Source organism: Calidris pugnax, unplaced genomic scaffold, assembly GCF_001431845.1.
Source record: "Calidris pugnax isolate Ruff unplaced genomic scaffold, ASM143184v1 scaffold148, whole genome shotgun sequence".
NCBI lineage: Eukaryota > Metazoa > Chordata > Aves > Charadriiformes > Scolopacidae > Calidris > Calidris pugnax.
This window is the reverse complement of record NW_015090926.1, coordinates 5,329,754-5,354,814: the sequence shown is the minus strand read 5'-3', so window position 1 is coordinate 5,354,814 and position 25,061 is coordinate 5,329,754. Positions and strand designations below refer to the sequence as shown.

At 40.2% G+C, this 25,061-nt stretch overlaps 1 protein-coding gene across 4 annotated transcripts; it reads left to right on the top strand.

The window, feature by feature from the left end:
* The first annotated feature begins 10,061 nt into the window (after positions 1-10,061).
* On the top strand, positions 10,062-23,088 carry FAM174A (family with sequence similarity 174 member A). 4 transcript variants are annotated; one of them, XR_001413082.1, is made up of 5 exons: positions 10,062-10,468; positions 17,130-17,264; positions 17,380-17,476; positions 18,744-18,784; positions 22,549-23,088. XR_001413082.1 is itself a non-coding variant. In XM_014951506.1 (3 exons), the coding sequence occupies exons 1-3, from the start codon at positions 10,077-10,079 to the stop codon at positions 22,568-22,570; spliced, it is 549 nt and encodes a 182-aa protein (XP_014806992.1). In that variant the 5' UTR covers positions 10,062-10,076; the 3' UTR covers positions 22,571-23,088. The 4 variants fall into 4 exon arrangements, 1 of the variants encoding a protein (XP_014806992.1); XR_001413083.1 differs by having other exon boundaries at positions 18,717-18,784; XR_001413081.1 differs by lacking the exon at positions 18,744-18,784.
* The last annotated feature ends 1,973 nt before the right edge of the window (positions 23,089-25,061 follow it).

The window sequence follows — 25,061 nt, the reverse complement described above, 5'->3', positions numbered from 1 at the left end:
GAGGGTAGACAGAGGAAGGGAGGAACTGAAGGTTGGAAAAGAAGGTTTGATAGGATTTCCTTCAGGATTTTATTTGCTGGTGCCCACAGGTGCCCCTTTACGCAAAAACTTCTGTGACTGCAGTTAAGCAAAAGGAGTCAAGCCAAAAGAGCAGACTGATAGCTGTATCCTTGCATACCTATTTTTTATTTTATCTTCCGTTACAGTTACTGCCTTGTGCTTTCATAGAAGATAAGCTTCATGGTACTTTTGAGAGACATTAAATATTCAGGAACATTATGGACAGTCCTTCGCCAGAGAAGCAAGGAGAAATGTCTCACTGAGATAATGCTGGGCACTGAGATGAGCCACTCAGAAGGGGTTCTTTTTTCATCTGGCCTGAATTTCACTCACATGGGATTTCTTTCCTAAGTTACACTGATCTGCTCCAGGAAAAGGAAAAAAAAAAAAAAAAAAAAGGGAAAGGAAAAGGAAAAAAAAAAAAAAAAAAAAAAAGGGAAAGAGCAGTGCTAATGCTATTAAGGCATCCCAAAAGAGCAAGTGCTACCTTTATAACTTAAAATAAAACATTAATTTAGATTTCTTTAGAGGTGATTGTGGGCTGGTTTTAGCAGCTTTTCCTCTAAGGCTTTGCTGCACTTTCCTCAGCACACTGAAGCGTGAAGGTGGAAGGCCGTCACTGCGCAACAGCAATTACTGGGCTCACGAGGAGGAAACACGACCCATCCAGACCGTGTCACAACTGCCATTACAGCACCCGGGCACGGCTGTACTCTCAACATTCTTCTTCCTTACCTTTCTGCACCCCTCTGTCCCTCAGTCGTGGCCTAGCTCCACATACCCAGGATACCAGCCAGGCACCGGTGATGAGGACATAGAGGAGGCAGCTTTTCTCTTTGGAGGTCCCTTCTCTACCAACGCCACTCGTTCTACCACCAGTGCCTTCCTCTGCAGAGCCTCTCTGAGTCCGGGAGCAGCCCACTGTTTATTCACCTCTGCAGCTTCTCTACCAGAGACAGGCACAAGGAACCAGCTCCCAGCCCTCTGAGGCAATCAGAGAAGGGAAAAGGCAGAGCTGATAAATGAGGCACGCAATGTGCACACCATGTTGAGGAAGGCAGAGTGAATGATGCATGGAGGTGAAGGAGAAGGAAGGACCAAAAACATAAGCATCATCACCATCTACTCGGACATCCTGCAGTCAAAAAAGGCAACAGCAGTAGGGGTTTGCCTCTCATACCAACCCAAAAAAGACCTTTCAAGCCTGTATGTTAGCAAGTATTGATGCTGCATTACAACTGCTTCTAGTAGGTTCCTGCTTACCACAGGATTACATACTATTTAGGATGCTATTTTTTTTCATTTTTTGTTGGTCAAAGCTTTCACTAAGAAATGCAAGGTTCTAATTATGTTTTAAAATTATATTTTGAAATTTGTATCATGAATGATATACACAGTCACAAGTTTCTGAGAGGCAGACGTTCATCTGACAAAATAAGGATGTAAAATGGAAATTCTGACTACATGAGAAGTGTGGTCTGAAAAGCAATTCTACAACAGGCATCACATACAGTCAATATACTTTTGCATTGTCTCCAGCCACAGAGAAAACTTATTTAAGACATTCTCTCACGTTCCTCCTAAATCTCTTCTGATACAACATGATCCCTTACATAGGAAGAATTGGACATTGCAATATTCATTTAAATGTGGCAGATAATTGCTAAAAGTTTTCAAGCTTTATTTTCTATCATGGACCAGTATTTTCCCTCGACAATAAAGATTACAAAGACATTACAGTTTTAAAGGTATTTTCAACCTTTCTGTGAGACACTTTTTTGGAATAAAATTGTACATAAGAGAGTATACTTTGAATGTGTCCTTTTTTTTCCTTTTTGTAAGTACTCTGCTAATCTACTTCAGATGGAAAAGATGGGTGTTACAACTCTAAGAACCTAGTTTAGCAATGTCATCTGTCATCAGCCTCACTTTAAATTTGTCTATAAGGAACCTGTGTATAAAAGATGATGAGAAAAATCCCTAAAGCCACTCTTGAAACTTTCATATTGGAAAAGCTGTTATGATAAAAAGGGCCGACATATAAAAGGAAACTCACTATAACAAATTACTTTCCATAACAAATTAGTATAGTATTACAGCATTTAATCCCACAATTTAAGACTGATTTTCTGTAGGTATTAGTAATGGCAATTACAGCTTCTATTTTCTGCTGTAGTATGATCATCTAGTGAAAGAACACAATGTAAATGTGCAAGACATTCTTGCTGGTTTATCACTTAAAACCCCTGATTTACAGTACATCTGAGTCTTGATGTACTGTCTAGACAGGCCCTATTATGAAAATTTCTGCCCTCTTTGGGGCTCTGTTGTCTGGCTGCATCTTGCTTGGTTGTGATAGACTTCGCTTTCTTTTGCTAAACTTCTTTTTCTCAACAAAAGGCTACTGATTAAAAATTCTTTTTCTGACTGTATTGTATTTCATTGTTGAGATAACACCTCCAAATATTTAACAGTAATAACAAATAAGTGTCATAAACAGGTAAGCATTCTCCAAATTTTCTTTAAATAGAATTCAACTGTTACCCCCACACAGTCTGCTCTTCATCCCCCGCTTTCACGAAGCATGTCTTTGAAGATGCAGAGTAAGGAAAGATCTCCAGTTTTTAACTTGTGCTTTTTGACGCCCTGATTCATGGGTGTAGGCTGTATTTGAAAACATTTCTAACTCACTTTTATGGTGAAAATGTCAGGTATTAAACCAATGTCTTATCATTCTGAGAATGAACAGTTTCTGCACAATATGCTGTTAATTTCAGACAGCTAGAAGAGACTTAGCTAAAAGGTAAAATTACTGAACAGAAAATTGGTTCTGTTTTACCTCAAACCAGGTAACTATTCTCAAATAGTTACCTCAAAACTATTATTTTACCACCAGGATCTGTTCCAGGATTACAGTAAAATTTGACAATGAACTCTACATTGCACATTTTCAAAGTACAGTTGTGTCTATTGTTACAAGTTTTAATGTAAATTAGGTGTGTGCGAAGACTTTGAGATTTAATTCACCTTGTGAACAGCCCAGGCAGCTCTAAGCAGAAAACCATTGCATTGTTTCACAGCCTGACAGAGGAAATAAAACAGATTTCTGTAATTGATTTCTTTAACTGTTGTATTTTTATTGTTCCTAAAACAAGCCTTTTTTTGGCAATGTTTACCACAGAAGAAAAATTGCAGCAACTTAATTTTTGGTTTGCTTTTTCCACCCACCCAGCCCCCACCCAGTTCATGAAAATCATCTTCTGGGAGTGCACTAAAGCCCTAAACAATGTCCTTCTCCACTGAGGTAACATACTGGATTCTTGATTCTTTTGCAAGGAAGAATGCAAGCAAGCAAAGCACAAAAAACAGGCAAACATGTAACTTTAAAATGCAAATAATCACACAAGCCAAGAGAGTACTCATGCATGTGGAAATTACTGATACACTTCTGGCATCCAAAGACACAGTCATAAACATTAATCTCTAAAATTAGATTTTTAAGAAGTAATTAAAGTGGTAAGCAGTACTGTTTATCTAGAAGCCCCGACCTCCAACCCTTTTCAACAGCAGACATCCTACTTGTTTTCAGCATCAGAAAACAGCCACATGCTGCTCATCCTTTTAGAAAATATTCAGTGCTTCCAGGGAGGGACCAGACTACCATGGGTGCATTAAGCACGTGTATCATGCAGACAGATTTTGCCATGTAGCGTATCTATGCAGGCAAGTCTCTGCATACAACAGAGCAGCCCAGAAAATAAATGAGATGCTGTCATGAGAACAATTCATATATTCCATTCACTGTGGGTCTCTCTACTCGGGCCTTTTTGTCTTTTTTGCTCATCACTTGGCCAAGACATAGCTGTGATTAATGGGGGAGTGTGGCGGTGTGCTCTCCCCGTTTCGCCCCCCCACCGGCTCCTGCCCGGCCTTGGCCACCACGGCCATCACAACAGCAGCTGTGATAACTTGTACCCGGACTGGGGGATGGCTGGCAGCATAGTCAAAATACTGTCTGGAGTGGGGACCTAGAAATTTTGTTGCCATGAAAATATGACTATAGGTCAATTATCTTACTGTACAAATAGTGGACAGCCCAAGAGCCCTTTGAGCTCTCCTGTATGGCAGCAGGCTGCACGCCAGGATCTCCCCTTTGGTGAGGATGCTCACTGAAGGTTCTGCTCCTCGAGGTTGAGAGATTCCTTGCCGCAACAGAGTTTCCGGTTCTACTCCTCGAGGTTGAGAGATTCCTTGCCGCAACAGATTCTTGGTAAGTGACTAACAGCATGCTAAACTTTGAAATCTTAGCTAAGTGATGTAAAGGATTAATTGTGCATATATGATCCTTTAGACATAAACCATTGACCAAGTCTGGGACTAGGATTGGATCCAGCCGCACCTAGACTCCTCTCTGAGGAGCAGTTTAGAAAGCCAGGGGGTCCTTTCTGAACCTCGTGACTCAACGGGAGGGTCTCCCTGACAGTTTGTCTGACCCTGTCCTCTGTGCAGTAAATAAGAGAGTGTACCCTGACATCGAATCTCGTAAAACACTATCGCATTTAATACTGGTTTTATCGCACTTACTACTGGTTTTATCGCACTTACTACTGGTTTTGTTAAATCACTGTTTCACCTTAACAAATATTTCACTGCTTCACTCTAACTAGTGAAGTTAATCACTCCGTCCGCGACAGGGAGAGAGCAGATTTTCAGGAAGCACTGCAGCTGACAGTGTTTGGTCTTCTTGGACTTCAACCAAGTCACAGTGTGCTTCTAGGAAGTTTACAATGTCTCTGTGACACAGGAAGAGGCTGCAGTGGTCCGTAGGCTCAAAAGGTGTAGGAACCACAGATTTATATCAGTTCGGTTAAGAAAAAATAAAGAGGGGACTGTAATAGAAGGTCACGTATAACAATGCATGACACAAATCATGACCCCTTCTGGTTTTCATCCATAGGTGAACAGCCTAGATTCCGCTGTAAGCTGATGGATCTAAAGATAGATAAATGCAAGAAAAAAATACTGATCACTGGAATACTAGAAGACATTGCTATAGATGAAACCTTTTCAAGGAAACATTTGTTCAGACTAGTAATAAGAACTCATTTTAAAATCCTTAAGCCAATTTATTGTTGCTATAAACTACTGAATTTTTTATAGTTGTACATAAAATGATTTCTTCTTTGAAACAAATTAAAGTAGCTTGTCTACCTTCAGCAATTTGCCATTATACTAAAAGCAGACTGTATCTCGCAACCCAATTTTACAAAAGCACTATAAAAGAGCAACATTTATTGCCAACACTTATTATGCTCCTGCTTAAAATAAGAAAGCAAAATACAGAGTGCATAAAATGCTGTGATTTTATTAGCAAATATCACCCCAAACATTTTATTCCAAAAATAATTTAAACTTATGTGATATATTCCTAAGTGTATGTTCATCGTTTACAATAAAAAGCAGAAGAGAGACTTGGGGTCTTTTTGCAGCATTCTTTTGTCCTTTTGCTTACTTCACATTATTGAGCACAAGAAATTGATGCTGGCACTATCGGAGCCTTTTGGTACTACAAGGACAAAAGGTAACAAACATGAAAATGTAACACTAAATACGATGAGATTTCTCAGTCCCTTCAAGGCATTTTTGTCAAAAATGTCAGAAATACAAGAAATTATTTTAACTATGATAAACATTTTGTGCAGGAGTATCATGACAAGAACACCATAGAATTGTTTTACTTCAATGATACTAGATAGTCTCTAGCTCTGTAATTGCAAAGAGCCATTCCACATCTCCTCTGTGTGCACCACCAAAACATCATTTGAAACCTGGTTGTAGACAGCATTTTCTCAAACTATGGAAAGATTCCTTACCTTCAGATTCGAGATACCACTCTTACATCCAGGAAACCACACAAAGTTTTCTTTAAATACAACAGTTGAATTAATTTGGTCCAGAGCTAATGAAGACATTTAAAATAACAATTACATAGACCCAAATAGACCCAAAGGCACCTATCTAAAGAGGTGCTCAGCTGCATTCTAAAAAGCATTCTAAAAAGCAGTCAGAGACCAATCTGCAGCTGACAGTATATAAATGTAAAATGCATCTCTTCTTCTTTTTTTAGAAAAGTTATATATGTGTTTTTTTACAAAATGTATCTGAAAATCCTTTGCAGAATATATTCTTCTGCAATCCTTTGCCATAGAAGAATCATTAGAAGAAAAGGGACAGATTAACCTCTGGCCTTTTCTATCTATGCAAGGGCAAGTATAGACATATTTGGACAATGTTGTCCTCAGACAGCATAAACAATAGTGATTAGAATGTGGTTTGGAGAGCTGTAGAATTGGATAGTGCTATTCAGGTTTTAAGGCTTACGGGGCAGAGGACAGCTGGCACCTCAGTAGCCTCCTATCAGAGCAGAGGAACATGGTCACTTCTGTTTTCTTCATTTCTCAAGATCATCTGGAAGTCATTCCACAAGGACTTTGTAGAGGATGATATCGACAGACTGACAGGGCTGAAGGAAAAGGAAATAGCTGTGTTTTGTGCTGTGCCCTTTGTCGCTTCAAGTATCAGGAAGCACAAGAAAACCCATTTTACTTGAACTAGCAAAACGAGAAAAAGAAAGAATATACAGAGCTCCTAAGTGCCTTTCTCTGAATTACCATTTCATTTCCTGATGAAAAGGCCCCTTCCCAGACATCCTTGACACTCACATAATCTTGCAAAGTAATTTCTCTGCTCTTTCATTTCATCTACAAGGCCTATCTTAAGGAACTCAAAAAAAATTGGCCAATTTTGTTTTTCTCAAAGGTAAAAGTCAAGTAAGCTCCATTAATTTTAATGGACAATTTAGCAGTTTCAGGGTCTTTCACTAGCACTCAAGTTCTTTCACCTTTCGGGTTTACGATATGAAAGTGAAAGTTCTTTCATTCTTTCGTGAGAAAAGTTTTACAATTTACACACAGAATGGGGGAATATAACCCTAACATGCCTCTTTCAAATGCTGCTGTGTACAAGGATGATCACAGAATGTCACCACTTGTTTTTAATTCTCTTTCCTGTTTTGGCTTCAAGCAATAAATTAGACAACAATTACTAAAAAGCAGGTACACTTAAACAAGACTGTCAAATCAATTTCCACATGCGGGTTCAACGTTATGTCACATTTCATTGAGGAATTATCTTATAGCTCTCTCAAAGCAAATTTTTGCATACAAACTTGAAGTTTATTTATACCTGACTTGAATACTAAACAAATTTATGCATTTCAATGATTAAAAAACCACCAAAGACATCCAGAAAGACTTCAAAGATTGTTTTTGTTTCAAAATAAATAACACAAATTGCTGTACTTTTGTTTTCTGTTCTGAAAATTCAAAGACTATCTTACCTTGCTGAAATAAGAGCACTAGCTTCTCATTTTGGAAAAAACTTCAGAAAACAATCTCCCCTGGCCATACAGCGTTATCACCCTCAGTTTTAAGAGGGTAGTTTTGCAATTAGGGACACTGAAATGAGAATATTAGGTCATGATATAGTCTTCACTGACAGAGGCAATCCCACTTTTTTTTTTCCTTACACTTTACACCTGATGTAGAGTTTACCATGCAATGTCCCCACATTCCCCTGAGTATCCCAGCGCTGTTACATCTTACACAGTCCTTGTGTCATTGGCATTTCTTTAGATCAGTTTAACATTAATGACTGATGTCCTAAAAAGTTTTCATGTAACAGTTTCCTCATCATCAGCCACTGTGCTGGAAGGCAGTTACTTGGACTTGTCAGGAAGAAATACACCTCAGGAGAATTAATGGGGAAGAAGCAGGCTGATAGATTTTGCGGGTGGGGGGACCTGAATCAGTCAAGCTCTACCAAAGTTCTAAACCATGAAAAAAGCTACCAGGAAAGTTTACTCATACACTCCCTTAAGCAAAGTGTTGTTCAAAGCATCCAAAACAGTATTCCCACAAAAGGACCATGATTTTTCAAAAACTGGGAGGGGTGGCTGACACCCCTGAGGGCTGTGCTGCCATCCAGCGAGACTTGGACAGGCTGGAGAGCTGGGCAAAGAAGAACCTCATGAGGTTCAACAGGGAAAAGTGTAGGGTCCTGCACCTGGGGAAGAAAAATGTCAGGTACCAGTATAGGTTAGGGGTGGACCCGCTAGAGGCAACTACTGAAGAGAAAGATCTAGGGGTCCTGGTGGACAGTAAAATGACAATGAGTAAACAGTGTGCTCTTGCGGCCAGGAAGGCCAATGGTATCTTGGGTTGTATAGGGAAGAGTGTAGCCAGCAGGTCAAGGGAAGTCATTCTCCCCCTCTACTCTGCACTGGTGAGGCCACAACTGGAGTACTGTGTCCAGTTCTGGGCTCCCCAGTTCAAGAGGGACAGGGAACTACTAGAAAGAGTCCAGCGAAGGGCAACAAAGATGATTCAAGGATTGGAGCATCTCCCTTATGAGGAGAGACTGAGAGAGCTGGGACTCTTTAGTCTGGAGAAGAGAAGGCTGAGGGGAGACCTTATCAATGCCTACAAGTATCTCAAGGGAGGGTTGAAGGAGGAGGGAGCCAGACTTTTTTCAGTGGTTCCCAGTGAGAGGACGAGGGGCAACGGGCACAAGTTGGAACATAAGAGGTTCCACTCAAATATGAGGAGAAACTTCTTCACAGTGAGGGTGACAGAACCCTGGAACAGGCTGCCCAGGGAGGGTGTGGAGTCCCCTTCCTTGGAGATTTTCAAGACCCGCCTGGATGCAGTCCTGAGTAACATGCTCTAGCTCTGGGCAATCCTGCTTCAGCAGGGGAGTTGGACTAGATGATCTCTATGGTCCCTTCCAACTCTAAAAAATTCAGTGAAATTCAGTGAAGACATACACCTGACAGCTGAATGACACACATGCTATTCAAATGTTTCACCCTTTCCAAATTATGTCTCATTGCTTGTGTGACACAAAACCTTCAACCTGTTTTCCCAGTTAACTAACTTGTTAATAGTTTATTAACTGCTGAAATTATCTATATGTGATTTTGCATGACCCAATATGACTGATAAACTGAAAACTGTAGGGCCTCCAGGATATCAAAACAAGTCTGCTCACACACAAAATCTAGCTGTTACCCACATTACTTCAACAGCAGAAATATTGCTGTACGAGGCCTTCCTACTACTCTGGCATTTTATCCCTTTCCTTCTACATGGTGACAAATGAAAAAGAGCTCACTGCCAATGCGGATTTCCTCTTCTTCTACATGCACACTGGACCCCTGAAAGCCTTGCTACAATTTGCCATTCACCAAAAAAGGAGCCAAAGAAAGTAATAACAGACTCTAATGACTAAAGGATTGTCCTACGGGAACGGCTTTTACTTAAGGAACGCGTATGACACAAGCATAATGAACAATACGGCAGATTCACTCTGTACAAAGTGTTACCCTAAGGCAGGGTCCAGTCTCCCAGCTTCATGAATGCCCACCAGCTCCTAACACACCGCCTGTGGCTGTGGTCTGCTGAGACACAGCCAGCTTTGCTGAGCTCCCCACCGCTTTCACCTCAACTGAAGCAAAAACTGTATTATCCTTCGGGCCCCAATGCTTTCCAAACCCTCCTTTTGCTTATCTTTCCTCGCACCATTGTGCACAAAGGCAAAGCCGAGCAGACCACACAGCCGGCCCTGCACCACCAGGCCCCTCAACGACCGAGAAAACCCACGCCCCACACCAGCTTGTCCTACCGGAACCACCCCCAAGCTCTGAAAGCCAAAGCGCCGAGCGGGGGGCAGAGCCGGCGGTCGTAGGGGCCGCCACTCCAACCCACCCCACGCAACCCCAGCCCACGCAGGCGCCCGCGGGGCCCGACGGGTGACGGGACGAGCCCGGCCACAGGCCCCGCAGCCCAAGCGCTGCCGGCGGGTGGTCGGAAAGCGGTGCGGCGAGGTCCCGGGAGCCATGGGGAACCCCCATCCTCCCCCGCCCGTCTCCCCGCCGGCAGCTGGGGGGGGCCGCTTCCATGGCGGCGGGTGAGGAGGGTACGGCGCTTCCGCTTCCGGCGGGCAGAGGGCGGCAGGGCCCGGCCGCGCGTAGGCCGCGGCGGGCGGCCGGGAGAGAAGGCGAGATGTGGCCGCCGCCGCTGCCGTGGCTGCTGGCGGGGCTGCTGCTGGCCGCCCGTTGCGGGGAGGCCGCGGTGGCGGCGGCCCCTTCCCCCCCCGGTGCTGCCACCGCCTTCCCGCGTCCCACGGAGGTGGCCGGCGGGGCCGCCACGCGAAGCAGCAGCAGCAGCAGCCGCCAGGCCGAGGTGTCGGCGCCGCCGGAGCAGGGCCAGCCCATGACCCAGCGCGCCCTGTCCGTGCTGGTGCTGGCCAGCGCCACCCTCATCGTCTACTTCGTGATCCGGACCGTGCGGTGAGGACGCGCTGGCTGGAGGCGGGGGGGCCGGCCGGTGACGGTGGCTGCCGGGGTGCCCTCGGCTCCCGGGTGGGGGCCGGCGGGCAGGGCCGTCGGCTGAGGTGTCTGGGGAGCTCCTGGTGCCGCCTTCCCCCCTCCCCGCCGCCTGGGGCCGGCACGGCAGCGGTACCATCGCTTGTCGGGGTCGGGCGGCTCCCCTCCTGTTGTCTTCAGGTGGGCTTCTCGCTGCCAACGTCCCTCAGTTCACCTGAACTTTAATTTTGCACATCCTGTGGGTTGTTTCTCTCCTGTTTGCAAACTTTTGTCTCGCTGAGCTACCAGATTTGTTCACTGCCCCTTCTTCGAAGTAAACATCTTACTTTTGTGCTTTCTTATTCAGTAAACTTCTGTCTATTTTGCACTTTCTTATGGAAAGGGCACTTAAAAAGTATGCACTACCAGTCAGCTGCCTTTAATTTTTTCATGCAAACCACTGACTGCATAACTCCATGTGCTTTGATGTTTAATTATAGTGTTTGTCACTGCGTTTTGTTGTCCTTGCAGTTTTACTTGTTCTCTCTCATGAACTCTTCTGGGCAAGGCCCAAATGTGTGATTATGCATAAAGCACATTCATTGTGCAGCAAGTTCTCTATGTATTTCTCATTGTAGTTGGATATACTTGTGCTTCATGTGACCTGTACAAACATCATTTGTTCCAGAAAGGTAGTTGAAAGATGGTGGTCTGTGTGAGGCACTTGGTAAGAACACACAGTCCAAGTGAACTAGGATACCCTGATTGCTCCATTGCTCTTACACATCACTCTTGAGCAGCCTTAAGTCTTATTTTCATTAGAAGGCATATCATGATGATATCACATCTTAAAGGAAATGGCATAATCTTTTAAGACAGTGAAAATGGAGAAGAGCATTTCTCAGTGTTCCTGTTCCTCCTAACAGGAGCCTGTTGGATTTGGAGTTCTCAGTAGTACTATGGAAAGGCCAAATAAATAAATAAAAGCCTCTCATTGCAGGAGAAGGAAATTTTCATCTACTGCAATTATTTTCTGGATAAGTGGCAATTATTTAATGTTCTGGGTTTGATGATAGGAAGACTGCTGTTCTGCATTAGAACCTGGTGCGCTGTCTTCTAGTACTGTAAACTACTGTAAACAGGAAGGTTAAACCTCATGGTCTTTTGTAATTTTGCTGCATCTTTCAGCTGCATCTTATTTCTGAAATTTGGAATAGATGCAGCACATGCTTTCAATTTGAACTTGTGGCTGAAATATTTTTGGCATGGTCACGTAAGAAATTTATGGTTTAGATACAAACCTCCTAGTTCCCTTTTAAAAGATTTTCTTAGGATGAAACCATAGGTATTGTTAACAGACATAAAAGCTTCAGGGCTTTTTAGAAACTTTCAACAAGGTGACCCACCTGGTGAGGAAAGGAGGGTAGTGGATGTAGCTTTTCTGGATTATGGGAAGGCTTTTGATAGTGCCCCTCACAGCATCCTTCTGGACAGTTGTCCAACTGTGAGATGAGCAGGTACGTGGTGCTCTGAGTGGTGAGCTGGCTGAACATTAGGGCTCAAAGTGTTGTAGTGAATGGGGATGTATTTTGCTGATGGCCCATCACCTGCATTGTTACTCAGAGCTCAGTTCTACGTCCAGTTCTGCTTACTATTTTTGTCACTGATCTGGAGGCAGGAGTTGAATGTACCATTAGTAAGTTTGCTGTTATTACTAAACTGAGAGGTGCTGTTGACTCTCTTGAGGGCCAAGAGGCCTTATAGAGGGATCGAGAATAGATTGGAGCAATCAGAAATTATTAACGGAATGAACTTTATCAAGTGCTGGATTCTGAATCTGGGACAGTTTATCGCCAAGCCCAAGCATGAATTGGGAGAGGAGCAGCTGGAGAGCAGCCCTGCAGAAAGGGATGTGGGGGTGCTGGTTGGCAGCAGGCCCCATAGGAGTCAGCAGTGTGTCCTGGCAGCCAAGAGGGCAAACCACATCCTGGGGTGCATCAAACACAGCAGGACCAGATGGTCAGAAGAGGGGATTATCCCACTGTATTCAGCATTAGTGCAGCCTCACCCTGAGTACTGTGGGCAATTGTGGACCACACAATTTAAAAACAAATCTAAGGTACTTCAATGCATCCAGAGGAGGGCAGCCTCGCTGGTGGAAGGGTTGGAAGGCATGTCCTGGGAGTAGTGGCTGAGGACTCTGGGTTTGTCTTGTCTGGAGAAAAGGAGCTTGAGAGGACCTCATTGTTCCCTACAGCTTCCTGAGAGGGGAAGTGGAGAGGGAGGTGCTGGTCGCTTCTCCCTGGCATCCAGTGGTAGGACGTGTGGGAATCATTCCAAGCTGCTCCGGGGGAGGTTTAGACTGGATATTAAGAAGCATTTCTTTACTGAGAGGGTGGCCAAACACTGGAACAGGCTTCCTAGGGAGATGGTTGGTACCCCAAGTCTGTCAGAGTTTAAGAGGCATTTGGAAAATGCCCTTAATAACAAGCTTTAACTTTTGTTCAGCCCTGAATTGGTCAGGCAGTTGGACTGGATGGTTGCTGTAGGTCCCTTCCAACAGAAATATTCTAGGCTAGTCTAATTTAATCTATACACACCCTTCAATTTCATCTGTTCAGAGGAAAGATCTGTAATTTTAATATTAAAAATAATGTTTTTCATGTTCTGATAAAGATTTTACCCAGACAGTGCAACTGTTCTCTGTTGAGATACCTTTAGCCAAAGCTTTGCTTGATTCAGAAAGGTCGCAATGTCTTCTTTTATCAAGTTTATACATTCTGATAAAGGTATGATTTTTCTGATTTCAGTCATGTGACTTTCTTTGAAGTGGTGCCCTGGAAATACATTTTCAAGAAAATCTTATGCAAGCTGCTAAAACTTTTCCAATGTGGCTAACGCTTTGCTACATGCAGGCTATGAATTTGGGTTGGGAGTGGTCATGTAAACTATAGCAGTCTCCCATCAGCCTTCTTAAGTGATACTGCTGATTATGCAATTTCTCTGTCAGGAAAAACCAAATAAATCTTAATTTCTTTTCTAGCTTTAGATGGGGACTTGTTGTTTTAACCTTCTGATGATAAAGGGTGAGGTGCTTGCACCTCTCCTTCTCCTCGTACACTAAGAAGATTATTTTGGGAGGTATTGTCAATAGTTGCCGTAACTGAAGCTGACACAGTGGTAGAGGCTGGCAGGCAGTGCTTGAGATTCTCTAGTCCAATTTCCTGCTCAAGGTAGGGTCACCTAAAGCAGGTTGCTCAGCACTTGTCCAGTTGAGTTTCTCTAATGATGCAGATTCTCTGGGCATCATGTTCATGTGTGTTACCACTCTCATGACAGGAAAGTATTATTATTTTTTTTTGTTGATGCTGTTACTTTTTTTTTTGTTTTCTCCAGTCACACTGGTGAAAAAAGTTTTTACTGTAGAAGTCTTTGTCTTTTCTAGAGTCCCTTGGACTGGAGGTCTTGCACACAAAATCCTTTCATAGAAAGGTACCTTGCCCTTTTGGTTGCTTTTTGGTTATTATTGATTCTTCTGCCACTGCTTGGTGTAGATGTGTTCACAGGGATTTGTATTTGACAGACCAGATGAGCATTCAAAAAACAAATGAGAATACCTTTTTGTACAAAGAAGTTCTGGGGTCTAAGCTAACATTTTAACTACTTGAGGTGACTGAGATTTTGAGTTTTCTGTCAGCAGTCAGGTTTGAAATTGTGTCTCCCACAAAAGGAGGTCACATGTAACGTAGTGACTTTTTTTTCACTTAACTGTGCAGGGCTTTTTAACTCTTCCCACACTGCCAAGTCCCTTGCAGTTTTATGTTTCTGTAGGCACTGGATGTTCTTTAGACTTGACCTGTTGTTTTGCTGCAATTCTCATTCTCTTAACATACTTTCTGCTTTTTTTTTTTCTTTATTTTTTTTTTCACCAACATTTCTTAGGTTTTTTGTTTAGGTCTGTTCTTGGTTTAATGCTCTCTCATCTATGGCATCTCTGATGTTAGTCAGATAATATCAGTTCATATTTTCTTGTGGATTCCTCTATTGCTGTTAGCTGTATTTGAGGAAGGATTAGGACTGAGCTTGTAGGAGTATAACATTAACTTTTTATGTACTTTTAAATCCGTTTTCATAACTTTATCTTATTAGACCCCAAGGTAGCTGTAGTAACTACAAAGATAAAAATTAACCATGTTAAGTTTGTGAGAAGCATAGAGAGCTCTACTGACTTCATTGAAATTGGGATTTTGTCCTAGGCTTTCTTCCCAACAGTCACAGGTTAAAAGATTTTAAGTTAGTTTTTGTTAACACTCATCACACTGCTCTATCTAGTGTCATAGTTATGACTGTACATGCATGTTGCGTCTCCAGTATTCTTTTAGGTTTAGTCTTTTGACTAATCTGTATCTAGAGAAAGTTTTCATGCCACAAGTAATTCTTTTGTCCCTTTTTCAACAGCATTTGTTTGAATCTAGAAATTTGTGGCAGCCTTGTGATAAGATTTTTTTTCAGTATCTGCAGTTGGGACATTTGCTATGACTCTTTGATTATTCTTGACTCACTTTCTTTTTACCCCACTAAGTATAAAAAGTAAAGCATAGAGAGAGATTGACAGAAACTACAAAAATAGTATGAACTACCTCTCCCTCATTTCCTATTTTATTTGTGTTCAAAATAATTTGTAGTCTGTTAGAATATCTGGAGTGCTTATCCTGGTGCCAATTGGCTAGCTTCTGCTTTAGTAAAAATAAAACAAAGATGCAGTATTTATTAAATTATATATATAGAGAATAAAATATATTTTTCATCATGCTTTTATCTTAAAGTTTTTGAATTTTCTTCTACTTGGTGCTTTGACGTATACAGCTTCCTTCATTTCATCTGGCCTTTAGGTCCTCATCATAGAAAGAAGAAAGTGGAAGGAAGTTTGTCTTGAACTGAAAGGTGAAATTTATGTCTTTGTTATTAGCCTTAGCTAATACAATTGTGCCTAACAATAAAGTTAGGTACTTTGAGTTGTGCTAAAGCACTTAAATGCCTGGCATAACAGTTGCTACTGTTTCAAATCATAGTTGAGGGTGGAGGAAATGATTGTGCCGATTATTTCTTTTTTTATAATATCAGAAGTTGGAGCACTTTGAAGAAAAGTCTGTATTTTATACATTGTAATGAGGTTACATTTGCTTCTCAGTTCCAAAAGGAGGTCTGATTCACTGGGGTGTAGTCTAAACCAAGACTGGATGCTGCTGTGTGTTCTTTCAAATTTGTCTTGGTGTGAAAAGGTGAATGCTTTTCCAAGAAGCATATTTTTGAAAATTATTTAAGCATACCGGAGTTCAGGTCAGAATCTGAAGCTGAGAGTCTTCATATTGTATTTACTCATTCTTACAAGGTGGTTAAAGTGGTATGTTAGTGTGGGGCAGAGAGGTATAATGCACAGTATAACAGCAGTATAATATCTTAGACATAGTATGATAGTACCTACTATAGTAGTGTAGTACATTATACATAACTAATCTTTGTGATTATTAGCTCGGAAGTATCCAGTATTAAAGTTCCTGAATGTTGTAAATACTTTTCCTAAGCACTTAGCTTGGGTTTGTAAATTCTGGAGTTTCTAAATGAAGGGCTACTATCACCTTTGAGTTCATCACTAAATGACTAGAAAGCAGATTTTTTTGTAGATTTTTTTTTTTTGTCAAATAGCTTTCATGCAGCTGCTGTTTGCTAGTATACAGTGGCTGAAAGCGACCGTCAATATTCTGTAGACAAATGCCATTGCACAGCGTTGCTGAGTGGCCAGTGATCTGAGGTCCTCATCCTCAAAGACTTGAGCAAGGCATATTCGACGTGTGTAGAAGTAGTTCTGCAAAGCCAAACAGAACTATTCAGTGTGTGTGGGGCTTACATGGGGCCCAGGCCCACACAGAGAAGCCATGGGAAGCGACAAAAGCAGATGCAGTCTGTTCATCTGCGATAAGTACTGTGCCCTAATCCTGAAATGTGCATCACTGCCTCTTCCTTCCGCATTTTGTGAAGCATGCAAGACATTGACTCTACAAGTTCTCTCTTATTCCAAAGTGTAATTATAAACAATGTTTTTTAACTTGGTAGCTACAAAGGATGTCACAAATTATAATAAAAGGGTTTGATGACACCTATGACTCATGTTACATCTTTGCTCTGTCATTGTTGAGTTTGAGTTGATCTGCTGTTCTGTAGAGATATATAAAACACATTGAGAATACGTAGCAGGACATTTTTTTTCTCATTGTGGGATCTGATAGAAGTATGCTTTTCATGTATTTTCACATAACTCATGCATTAGGCTACCAAGTGCCTGTATAGGCTTTTTGTATTCACTGCAATAATTCAGTTCAAAACCACAGATTACATTTTTATCGGCTGTAGTCATTTCACGTAAACTGTTGACACAGTCTGACCTCTTAATTACATTGAGCTAAGTGCGTACACTTACATATAAATTTTAAAAAAACTTATTATGATAAGTATCAATATAGCTGTATTTTAAAGCATAGGTTTTTGCTATGCTTTCAAAATAGCATAGCATTTTTATCTGGTCCATTGATGGACTAGAAAACAGAGAAATATTTATGAAACTTAAATGTTTTAAAATACGTTTCAGGCTCAGAAGGCGAAACAGAAAAACCCGAAGATACGGAGTTTTGGATACAAACATAGAAAACATGGAGCTGACTCCATTAGAGCAAGATGATGATGATGATGATACAACACTATTTGATGCCAATCATCCTCGAAGGTTTGTATATAGAAGCCAAACTTACTTCTAGCAATAGAAGTGAAGGAGTGTGGATGAAAAGCAGTGTCACTGAGAAAGCTCACTACTGTGTTTCATATGCATGTACTTGGAGAAGGGATGTCAAGATCACTTGAATTTTAAATGGGCAAGAATTTAGTGGGCAAGAAGATAAACTTCTTCAGCATGTGAGTTCCAGAGAAATGGAGAGGAAGGTATGATATTTTTGTTACAAATACAGTGTAATTATTGAAGCTTATGTTAAAGTCAAGAACTAGCTTTTACCTTTCTCTTTTCTTTTTTTTTTAATACTTTTATTTTGGAGACTGCTCAATTCTTCCTGTGTATTCTCTTCTATGAATTCTGCTTTCAGAAGCTTCATTCTGCTTTCTCATTGCTAAATCAGCAGTCTGACCCTGCACCAAGTTTTAGATTTGGTACTGCTGCATAGAAAGGTTCATATTCTGAAGTCACTCTTCGAAACTTTGTAGATAGAGGAAAACTTTGTTATATTTCATTATTATTCTTACACTTAAACATTATGATCAATTCAAACTTTAACTTACACAATGCAAGCAATTTTTTTTTTCCTTACTGAGTGATGCTATTACATTGCCCATGCAAAGACATAGTAAAAAATTTGATAGAACTGTCATATTGAGGACTATTGTCAGCTATCAGAAGAGATAAAATGATGAATTCTGCCAGTCCCAGAGAGTAATTGATTCAGTACTACTTAATGTGAAACTGAATCAAAGTCTCAAACAAAACAGTCCAACAAATGCAATACATGCTGTTTTAAATTAAATAAAAGTGTTGGAGTACTAAGTCAGATGTTCTGCTGTTTATCAGGAAACAATTTTTGATGCAGTTCTGGAACTCGAAGCGAAAGATTCAGTCATACTTTGTCTCCTTAGAAGCAATCTTTCAGATAATTTTTTTTTCATAAATCAAAGTCGCTCTTTCCTTTCTCTCTCCCCCATAGGTTAGAAGAAACTAGTTGGAGTGTCTGCACTGCTCTGTGTTAGAGAGCCATGAGGTGCTTAGAGTTACTCCCATGTTACTAGTGTTGTTCCAATATAAATTATGCCTATTATGTAACAGGAAACTGTCATATAATATCCAGGAATTCCCTTTATGTCTTTCCTAGAACTTTTAACTTCTCTTGTAACTCAGAACTTAGGCTTTGAGGTATTTGATGACCAGTTAACATGATATTCTTTGTAAGTGTTTATTTACAGGAATATCAAGTAACTTTTTTACTAAAAATGAACATGATAACATGGCTGCCTCTCGTTAACAAACAGTATTATACAATTAACAACAATATTGTTGTATTCATATTATAGAGGTTACTTCGTACTCTTGTATGCTGTTTGTAGATTAAGCATGGTTGTATTTGTTCTTAAGCTTCAAAGAGCTGATTATATTTCAAAAGCAATATTTTTTCTAAAGGTACTACATTATTAATATGTTAAATAGGTATATGCACTGTGTCTTCTAGTGCAGAGGAGGCTGTGTTGGTAAGTGGTATTGAAATATATGTGTGTTATGCATGTAGATAGGTATTGTATTTTTTTTGAATGCTTGTAGTAACTTCCAGTTTACCTAATATGGAATTTTTAGGGGGATTATATTATATTTTATGGGGATTATTATTTCCAGACACTGAAATGGCAGCATGTGTCTGTTAACCCTACTCTTTTACCTTAGTAGGTTGCTGTCTAAATTTAATTCACATTCTACAGATAAATCTAAAATTCCTAACTTGAAGCTTTCTGTACATTAAGATAAGCAAGGTTGTATTTTTGAAGTCTGAAGTTACAAAACTACCCCAAAGTGTCCAAGTGATTGTGCCTGTTTCTTTAAACTTCTCTGCATACCTTAAATTAGAAGCAATGAAAACCCTGGAGGGAAGGTTCACTAAAATAATATCAGAGGTTTCAGAGGGCAGATTTCTGAAATATTTTTTTTTGTCCCTGTACATTTTTAAACACTTGAGGGAGAAAAATTTTCATTCAAGTATCCTATTGTTGAAGTAGCTAACATGCGCAGTACTTAATTCCATTTCACAGCCATAGTCTTGCAGTGGCTCATGGAGTAATCAAAGTATGTAAAGCAGATAGATACTGTTCTTGTCTGGTTTACCTACTTCAGTTCTTTCATTCTTGCGTATTTCGTTCTTGTCCCTGACAGGATGTATAAGGACAAAACGAAAGTGAAAGCAGGGTTTAGGCTGAGATCCTTATTTTTCTTTCCCTTTTTGCCACACAAACATGGTAGGGAGATGCTGGAGATACATACTTGATGACTGCCTGTCAATCTAAAGAGACAAATCCGATAACTTCTAAAGTCTAAATAGGGCTGTTCCAAGGATCCTGTGTATTTCTATCATGGTTATTCAATCAAGTAGAGCATTCCCCTTTAAAATTGATCTTGGAAACTCATGCTCAGTGCTTGTCTTAAGGATTGCCCTCCCTCTAGTCCCAATACGGATTCTGTGAATTGATGTCCTAAATTAAAGCTTTTGTAACTACTGCTTTCTATGGTTCTGTGGTTGAAATAAATTAAGTTTATAGTTAAGAAATTAACTTGCATTAAAGCAAACTATTTATAACTACAGACAGCAGGCTTGGAACTGCACTTGCCCTTAACTGTGACAAGTTAAAAAAAAAAATTCACATTATTAGTGCTGTAGTTGGGGGGAAAAAAAACACACCACCAAAAAACCTCCTTATTCTAATTTCCAAATACTCAGACCCTCTTTAAATTGAAGTACTGCAGCAAATCATCATATAATTTATCAATTTGGAAGTATTTGAAAATAGATTACTGATCCGGACCGTTTTTAAAGTAGTCCTTTGGATAACATATGGTACAAACAGTTTGAATATATAGTAGTCTTTCATTTAGCTGATGGCATAGCTATTGTAAGATAAATCAGTTGGTTATTTTAATAGATAGAGTTCCTCACACACTGTTGTTGATGAAAGAACTTCTGCTAGACAAGTAGTATTTGATTTTTAAAAGCTTCAGGTTCAGCTGAGAAAGCAATACCTGATGTTCTGATCAAAGTGCAAAGAGCCCAGAAAAAGTGGAAAGGGAAGTGGCATGTAATGTTTGAACAAGTCATAGTTTGGAGTAAATAAATAGAGTGATGTAACTTTTGACATAAACCTACCTTTATTTCTGACCTCTGGGGCTACAAAATGTCATAAAATTTGAAGAAATAATACTGTCAACCTCTCGGTCAAACTGCAAGAAAAGTAATTGTATTGGAGTAACTGAGTGATCTGGCCGAATTTAATTTCAACACGTTTCTGTTAACTTACTAAGGAAAACTGACTAAACAGATCAGAAGTAATACCTTCAGAAATGAGCAGTTATAAATAATAAAGGAGATGTTACTGTTGTTTCAAGATAGCTCAAAAGTAAGTGTTTAAATTATCAAAGTCATTATTTTGACATTGGGAGCTTGAGAAAACAAGGGCTTCAGTTATGTTTAGTCAATAATGTGAATACACTCTGTTTACGTATATTCAGAGTTTGCTGTCTTCTTTATGAGGCAAAGCTCTTGCAAAAAAAAAAAGGGTTACTTTTTTGTCTTGAAGCAGTGTTTGTGTGTAGTAGGAAAACAGTGCTGAACAGTGTGAATGTACTTCACAAATCTCTATTGAACAACTTGATAAAACGCTGTCCAAACTTTGCAAAGCCAACAGCATTGCTGAGAGGCAAGTTTGAAAGCTAATGTAGAGTACTCCAAAAAAAAAAAAATCTTTAATTGGAGATGTACTTGTTTCAACGAAGTCTTTTGCATCTGCATTGAAGCTCAGTAATCAGTCTTCATGTCACCGCTTAACCAAGAATGACCAAAGAGAGCACAAAATGTATAAGTAATCAGAGTCGCTGAGGACAGCTTGATGTTAATGATACTCAGATATTCTCAGGAGATGTCATTACGCTTTGTCCTGACGCAGTAATTCAGAGGTATGGTTGGTTGGAATTTTTTAAGGTAGCATAAATATGCAATTAGGCTTGGCACAACTAATTGGAACAAGGAAGAGAGGCCCCTTTAATGTTTTTTGAGTTTAGTCTTTTGTTGAGCTTAGTCTTTTATTAAGTAAATCACAGTTGCAGTTATGCTTAGCTACAGTGAACAATCAGCTTATTCAGTTGATAAGTTTCTTGCCCTCATAATGGAAGGCAGTAAAAAACTACATGCAGTCACTGGAAATTCTAATCTACATGTTCTGGTGTATAGCAAATACATATTTGTTATAGACAACGAATATGTAAGTATTGTTCTATATGCTTATATGTTTTTTTTTTGCTGCTGCATTATGAACTGTTAATAGACTGCAGTGGTACCCTCTCTGCTTTCATTTTTCTTGACTAAAAGAATCAAGCTATTTTAAAGTTGGTACTCTACAGCACAGTATGCATATGTTGGAAATCCCTGTAAGCTTGCTTTGGGTTAGCTGATAAGTCTGTTTGACTCTTTGCAAGTCCAGGCAGGGAAACTAGCGTGTTAGTGTACTGGTGTGCTGATACAGCTACTACTTCACATGTTGCTTTTCTTTCAGAGCTGTATGAAAAAAAGTCCACAGTGCCCTCTGTTGTAACATGGATGCAATTTAAGTGTATTCCCACTTTAGTCATCACACGTGTAGCTAGTCTCTGTGCCTCTTCAGTTTGGGGCAGTTTACCTGAAGAGGATGTTTTAGCCATTTTGTTCAATAGGGTACTATTACGTGTCAAAGCTTGGAATTCTAACCTTTGGTTTCTCACCATGCAACTTCATCTACACGTCAACTGAAGTACAGTACCATAATATCACATCTTTACTTTTCAAAGGTATATCACACTCATAGTTTACAATCCTCATTAGATCACTTTTACACACAAGCTACTTGCTACACTGCAGCACACAAGGAAAAGCACTTATCCTATTTTTGATAGCATTCCAGTTATGGAATGCTGCCAAGAGTTACCAAAGTTTGAACAGGAGCTCAGGAGCCTTGGAAGTTTAAAAATATATCCAGCATGCTAAAAAACCAGGTTTTTTTTATAAGTGAGCTGCCGCTATTTGGGAGGTTTAAATGAATGGAGTTTTATGGCACTTCGCTTCACGGTAATAGGGTAATTATGTGTTTTTACAGGCAAATTGAATAATAAAATGTTACATCTCTGTGGTTTTTTTCATAATGTTTGACCTTCAAAAATGTAGGATAAAGTTCCTCTTGAAACAGGGCATTTCCGATTAATGCATCTGTTTCTTCTGTTGTAGAGAAGTACGTGCCTTTCAGTGAAAGAACTTAATCTTAGAACCAGAGAAGGAGACTGCTTCATGGGAGGAATAAGAAGCAAGCGAGTATGCAAGTTGTGGGGGCTAATTTAATTTGTGTATATTATGGCATTCTTAATTTGTTGCAATAAACACTGTACCAATTTGTTGTACTTTTTTGTATATAGAGGATTCTAAATGTAAAGCCTACGGAGAGTGCACTAAAATGAAAATCTATTTGGAAGGGAGATTACTTTTAAAACAGGGTATTTTTTGCTTGTTACAAATCTTGTATGCCATAAGTGTGGTATACACTTTTTCTACAGTAATCTGGAATGTTAACAGATTTTTTTTGCTGATATTAAACTGTAAGTAAGCATAGCCTCTGTGGACTCCTCAGAGTTGTTCGAACTTGATTTTAGTTGAGGAGATGCTTTATGCTTTACAAATAAAAAGCCAAACTACTGCCTTTTGTCTTGAGACTTTTTTTAAACTGAATTAATGTGTTTTATGTAATTGAACAAATAAAAACTGTTTACAGTGTTCCTAGCATTTAGCGTGATACTTCAACATTGTAGATTTTAAGGATGTTAATGTAATCTTGTAAAACATTGTACTGCAACATCTTTTTGCTGTTAAGACTATTGATTGCAACTACTGAGTCAACTTTTTGTGTGAGGTCCATTTTCAACTTGTGTGAGCAGGTGTTGCTCACAGACTTTAGGGTGCTGCTGTGTAGTCCGTGTAGAGTCAGTATTCAGACCTGTGGTGCAGTGGAGATAAGCCTTTGGGTAGCCTTGTTTAGTTTTGTACTCTTTAAACAATCTAGGGCAAATGCTGAATTTGCTGTAACTCTAACATGAAAATGTGACATCAGAAGTGGCTGTTACTATGAAATGTACGGTAATATTCACATGAATGTAGTTGGTATCCAGCAGTTACATTCATTTTTTAGCTAGTGCCATAAAAATTAATAGTACAAGCTTTAAGACCTGGAAGGCCTCATTTTTTTTTTTTTAAATGTGTTGCAGTTTCCACAGGAAAATGCAGACAAAATGTTCAAATTCTAGTTCATTAAGATTACTGTGTAAATTTATTACTAATTCTGTATATGTTTAGTATCAAGTCATAAACTTGCTAAAGCAGTATTGGTGGGGCTGGCTGTGTTTCCTGAAAGTTCCTGTGCTACGTGCTATGGGGAAAGAGGGACTATTTTTCTTGATTCTGAGGTTATTTCTACGGTGATGAGGCAGGGAGGGGGGTTTACTGTAGACTTTCTTAACCCTGTACCAGCTGATTTGCTGGACTGAAACTCATTGCTTGCCCTAGTAACAACTCAGATGAGGTCTAAAGTAATGGATGCCAGGTGAGCCACCCAAGGTAAGTTTCATCTGCAGTTGCATGTGTGCTGCACACAGCTGGGAAATATATTGTGTTTCCTGGTTCAGCATACAAAGTGGGGGACAAGAGGCTGGAGAGCAGCCCTGCAGAAAGAGATCTGGCCATTTGGGTTGATAGCAAGTTGAATATGAGGTAACAGTGTGCCTTGGAAGCCAAAAAGGTCAACCATGTCCTGGGTTGCATCAAGCACAGCATCGCTACCCGGTCAAGGGAGTTGGTTGTCACCTCTCTAGACTTCACCGGTGTGGCCCCACCTCAAGTACTGTGTACAGTTTTGGTCACACCAATATAAGAAGGACATCAAACTATTAGTGTCATTAGGAGGCAGACCAGGATGGTGAAAGGTCTCAAGGCCAAGACTTACTTGCCCTGAGCAACTGAGGTCACTTGTCTTGTTCAGCTTGGGGGAGAAAAGGCTGAGGAGTGACCTCGTCATGGTCTACAACTTCACCAAGGGGGTACCTGAGAGGTAGCTGCTGATCCCTCTTTGCTGACCCACGACAGGACACACGGAAATGGAATGAAGCTGCATGAGGAGGAGTTCAGATTGGACACTGGGAAGAGACTCTTCACTGAGAGAGAGGTCAGTCACTGGTGCAGGCTCCCCAGGGTCACAGCACAAAGCCTGTCAGAGTTCAAGGAGTGTCTGGACTATGCTCTTAGTCATATGGTTGAGTTTTAGGTAGTCCAAGGAGCGGGGAGTTGGGTTTGGGTGATCCTTCCAACTTGAGCTGTTCTATGGTTCTGTATATGGTAAGGCCATAGTCTGAGGGCAAAACCGAAAGTTGTGTCTGAGATCTTTTTGAACTGTTACTCCAAAAGAGTACTTTGTTTATTGATCTTCTTCCTTATGCCTCATTCTATTTAACAGAAACAAAGATTCATTCATTATAGCCTTAAAAAACCTAATCCATGAAGATAGAGGATGAAATAATACACATTCTCAGCTAAGTTTTTTGTTGTTCACATTTTAATGAAAAGTCAGTGTCGGTTCAACAGCTTTTGAAAAAAAGCTGCCAAAGATCACTGCATTTTTTCTGTTATTTATTTAAAAAACTAGTGGAGAATCAACTTTCTACACACTAATCTGTCTGTGTGGTTGCTTGCACAATGTA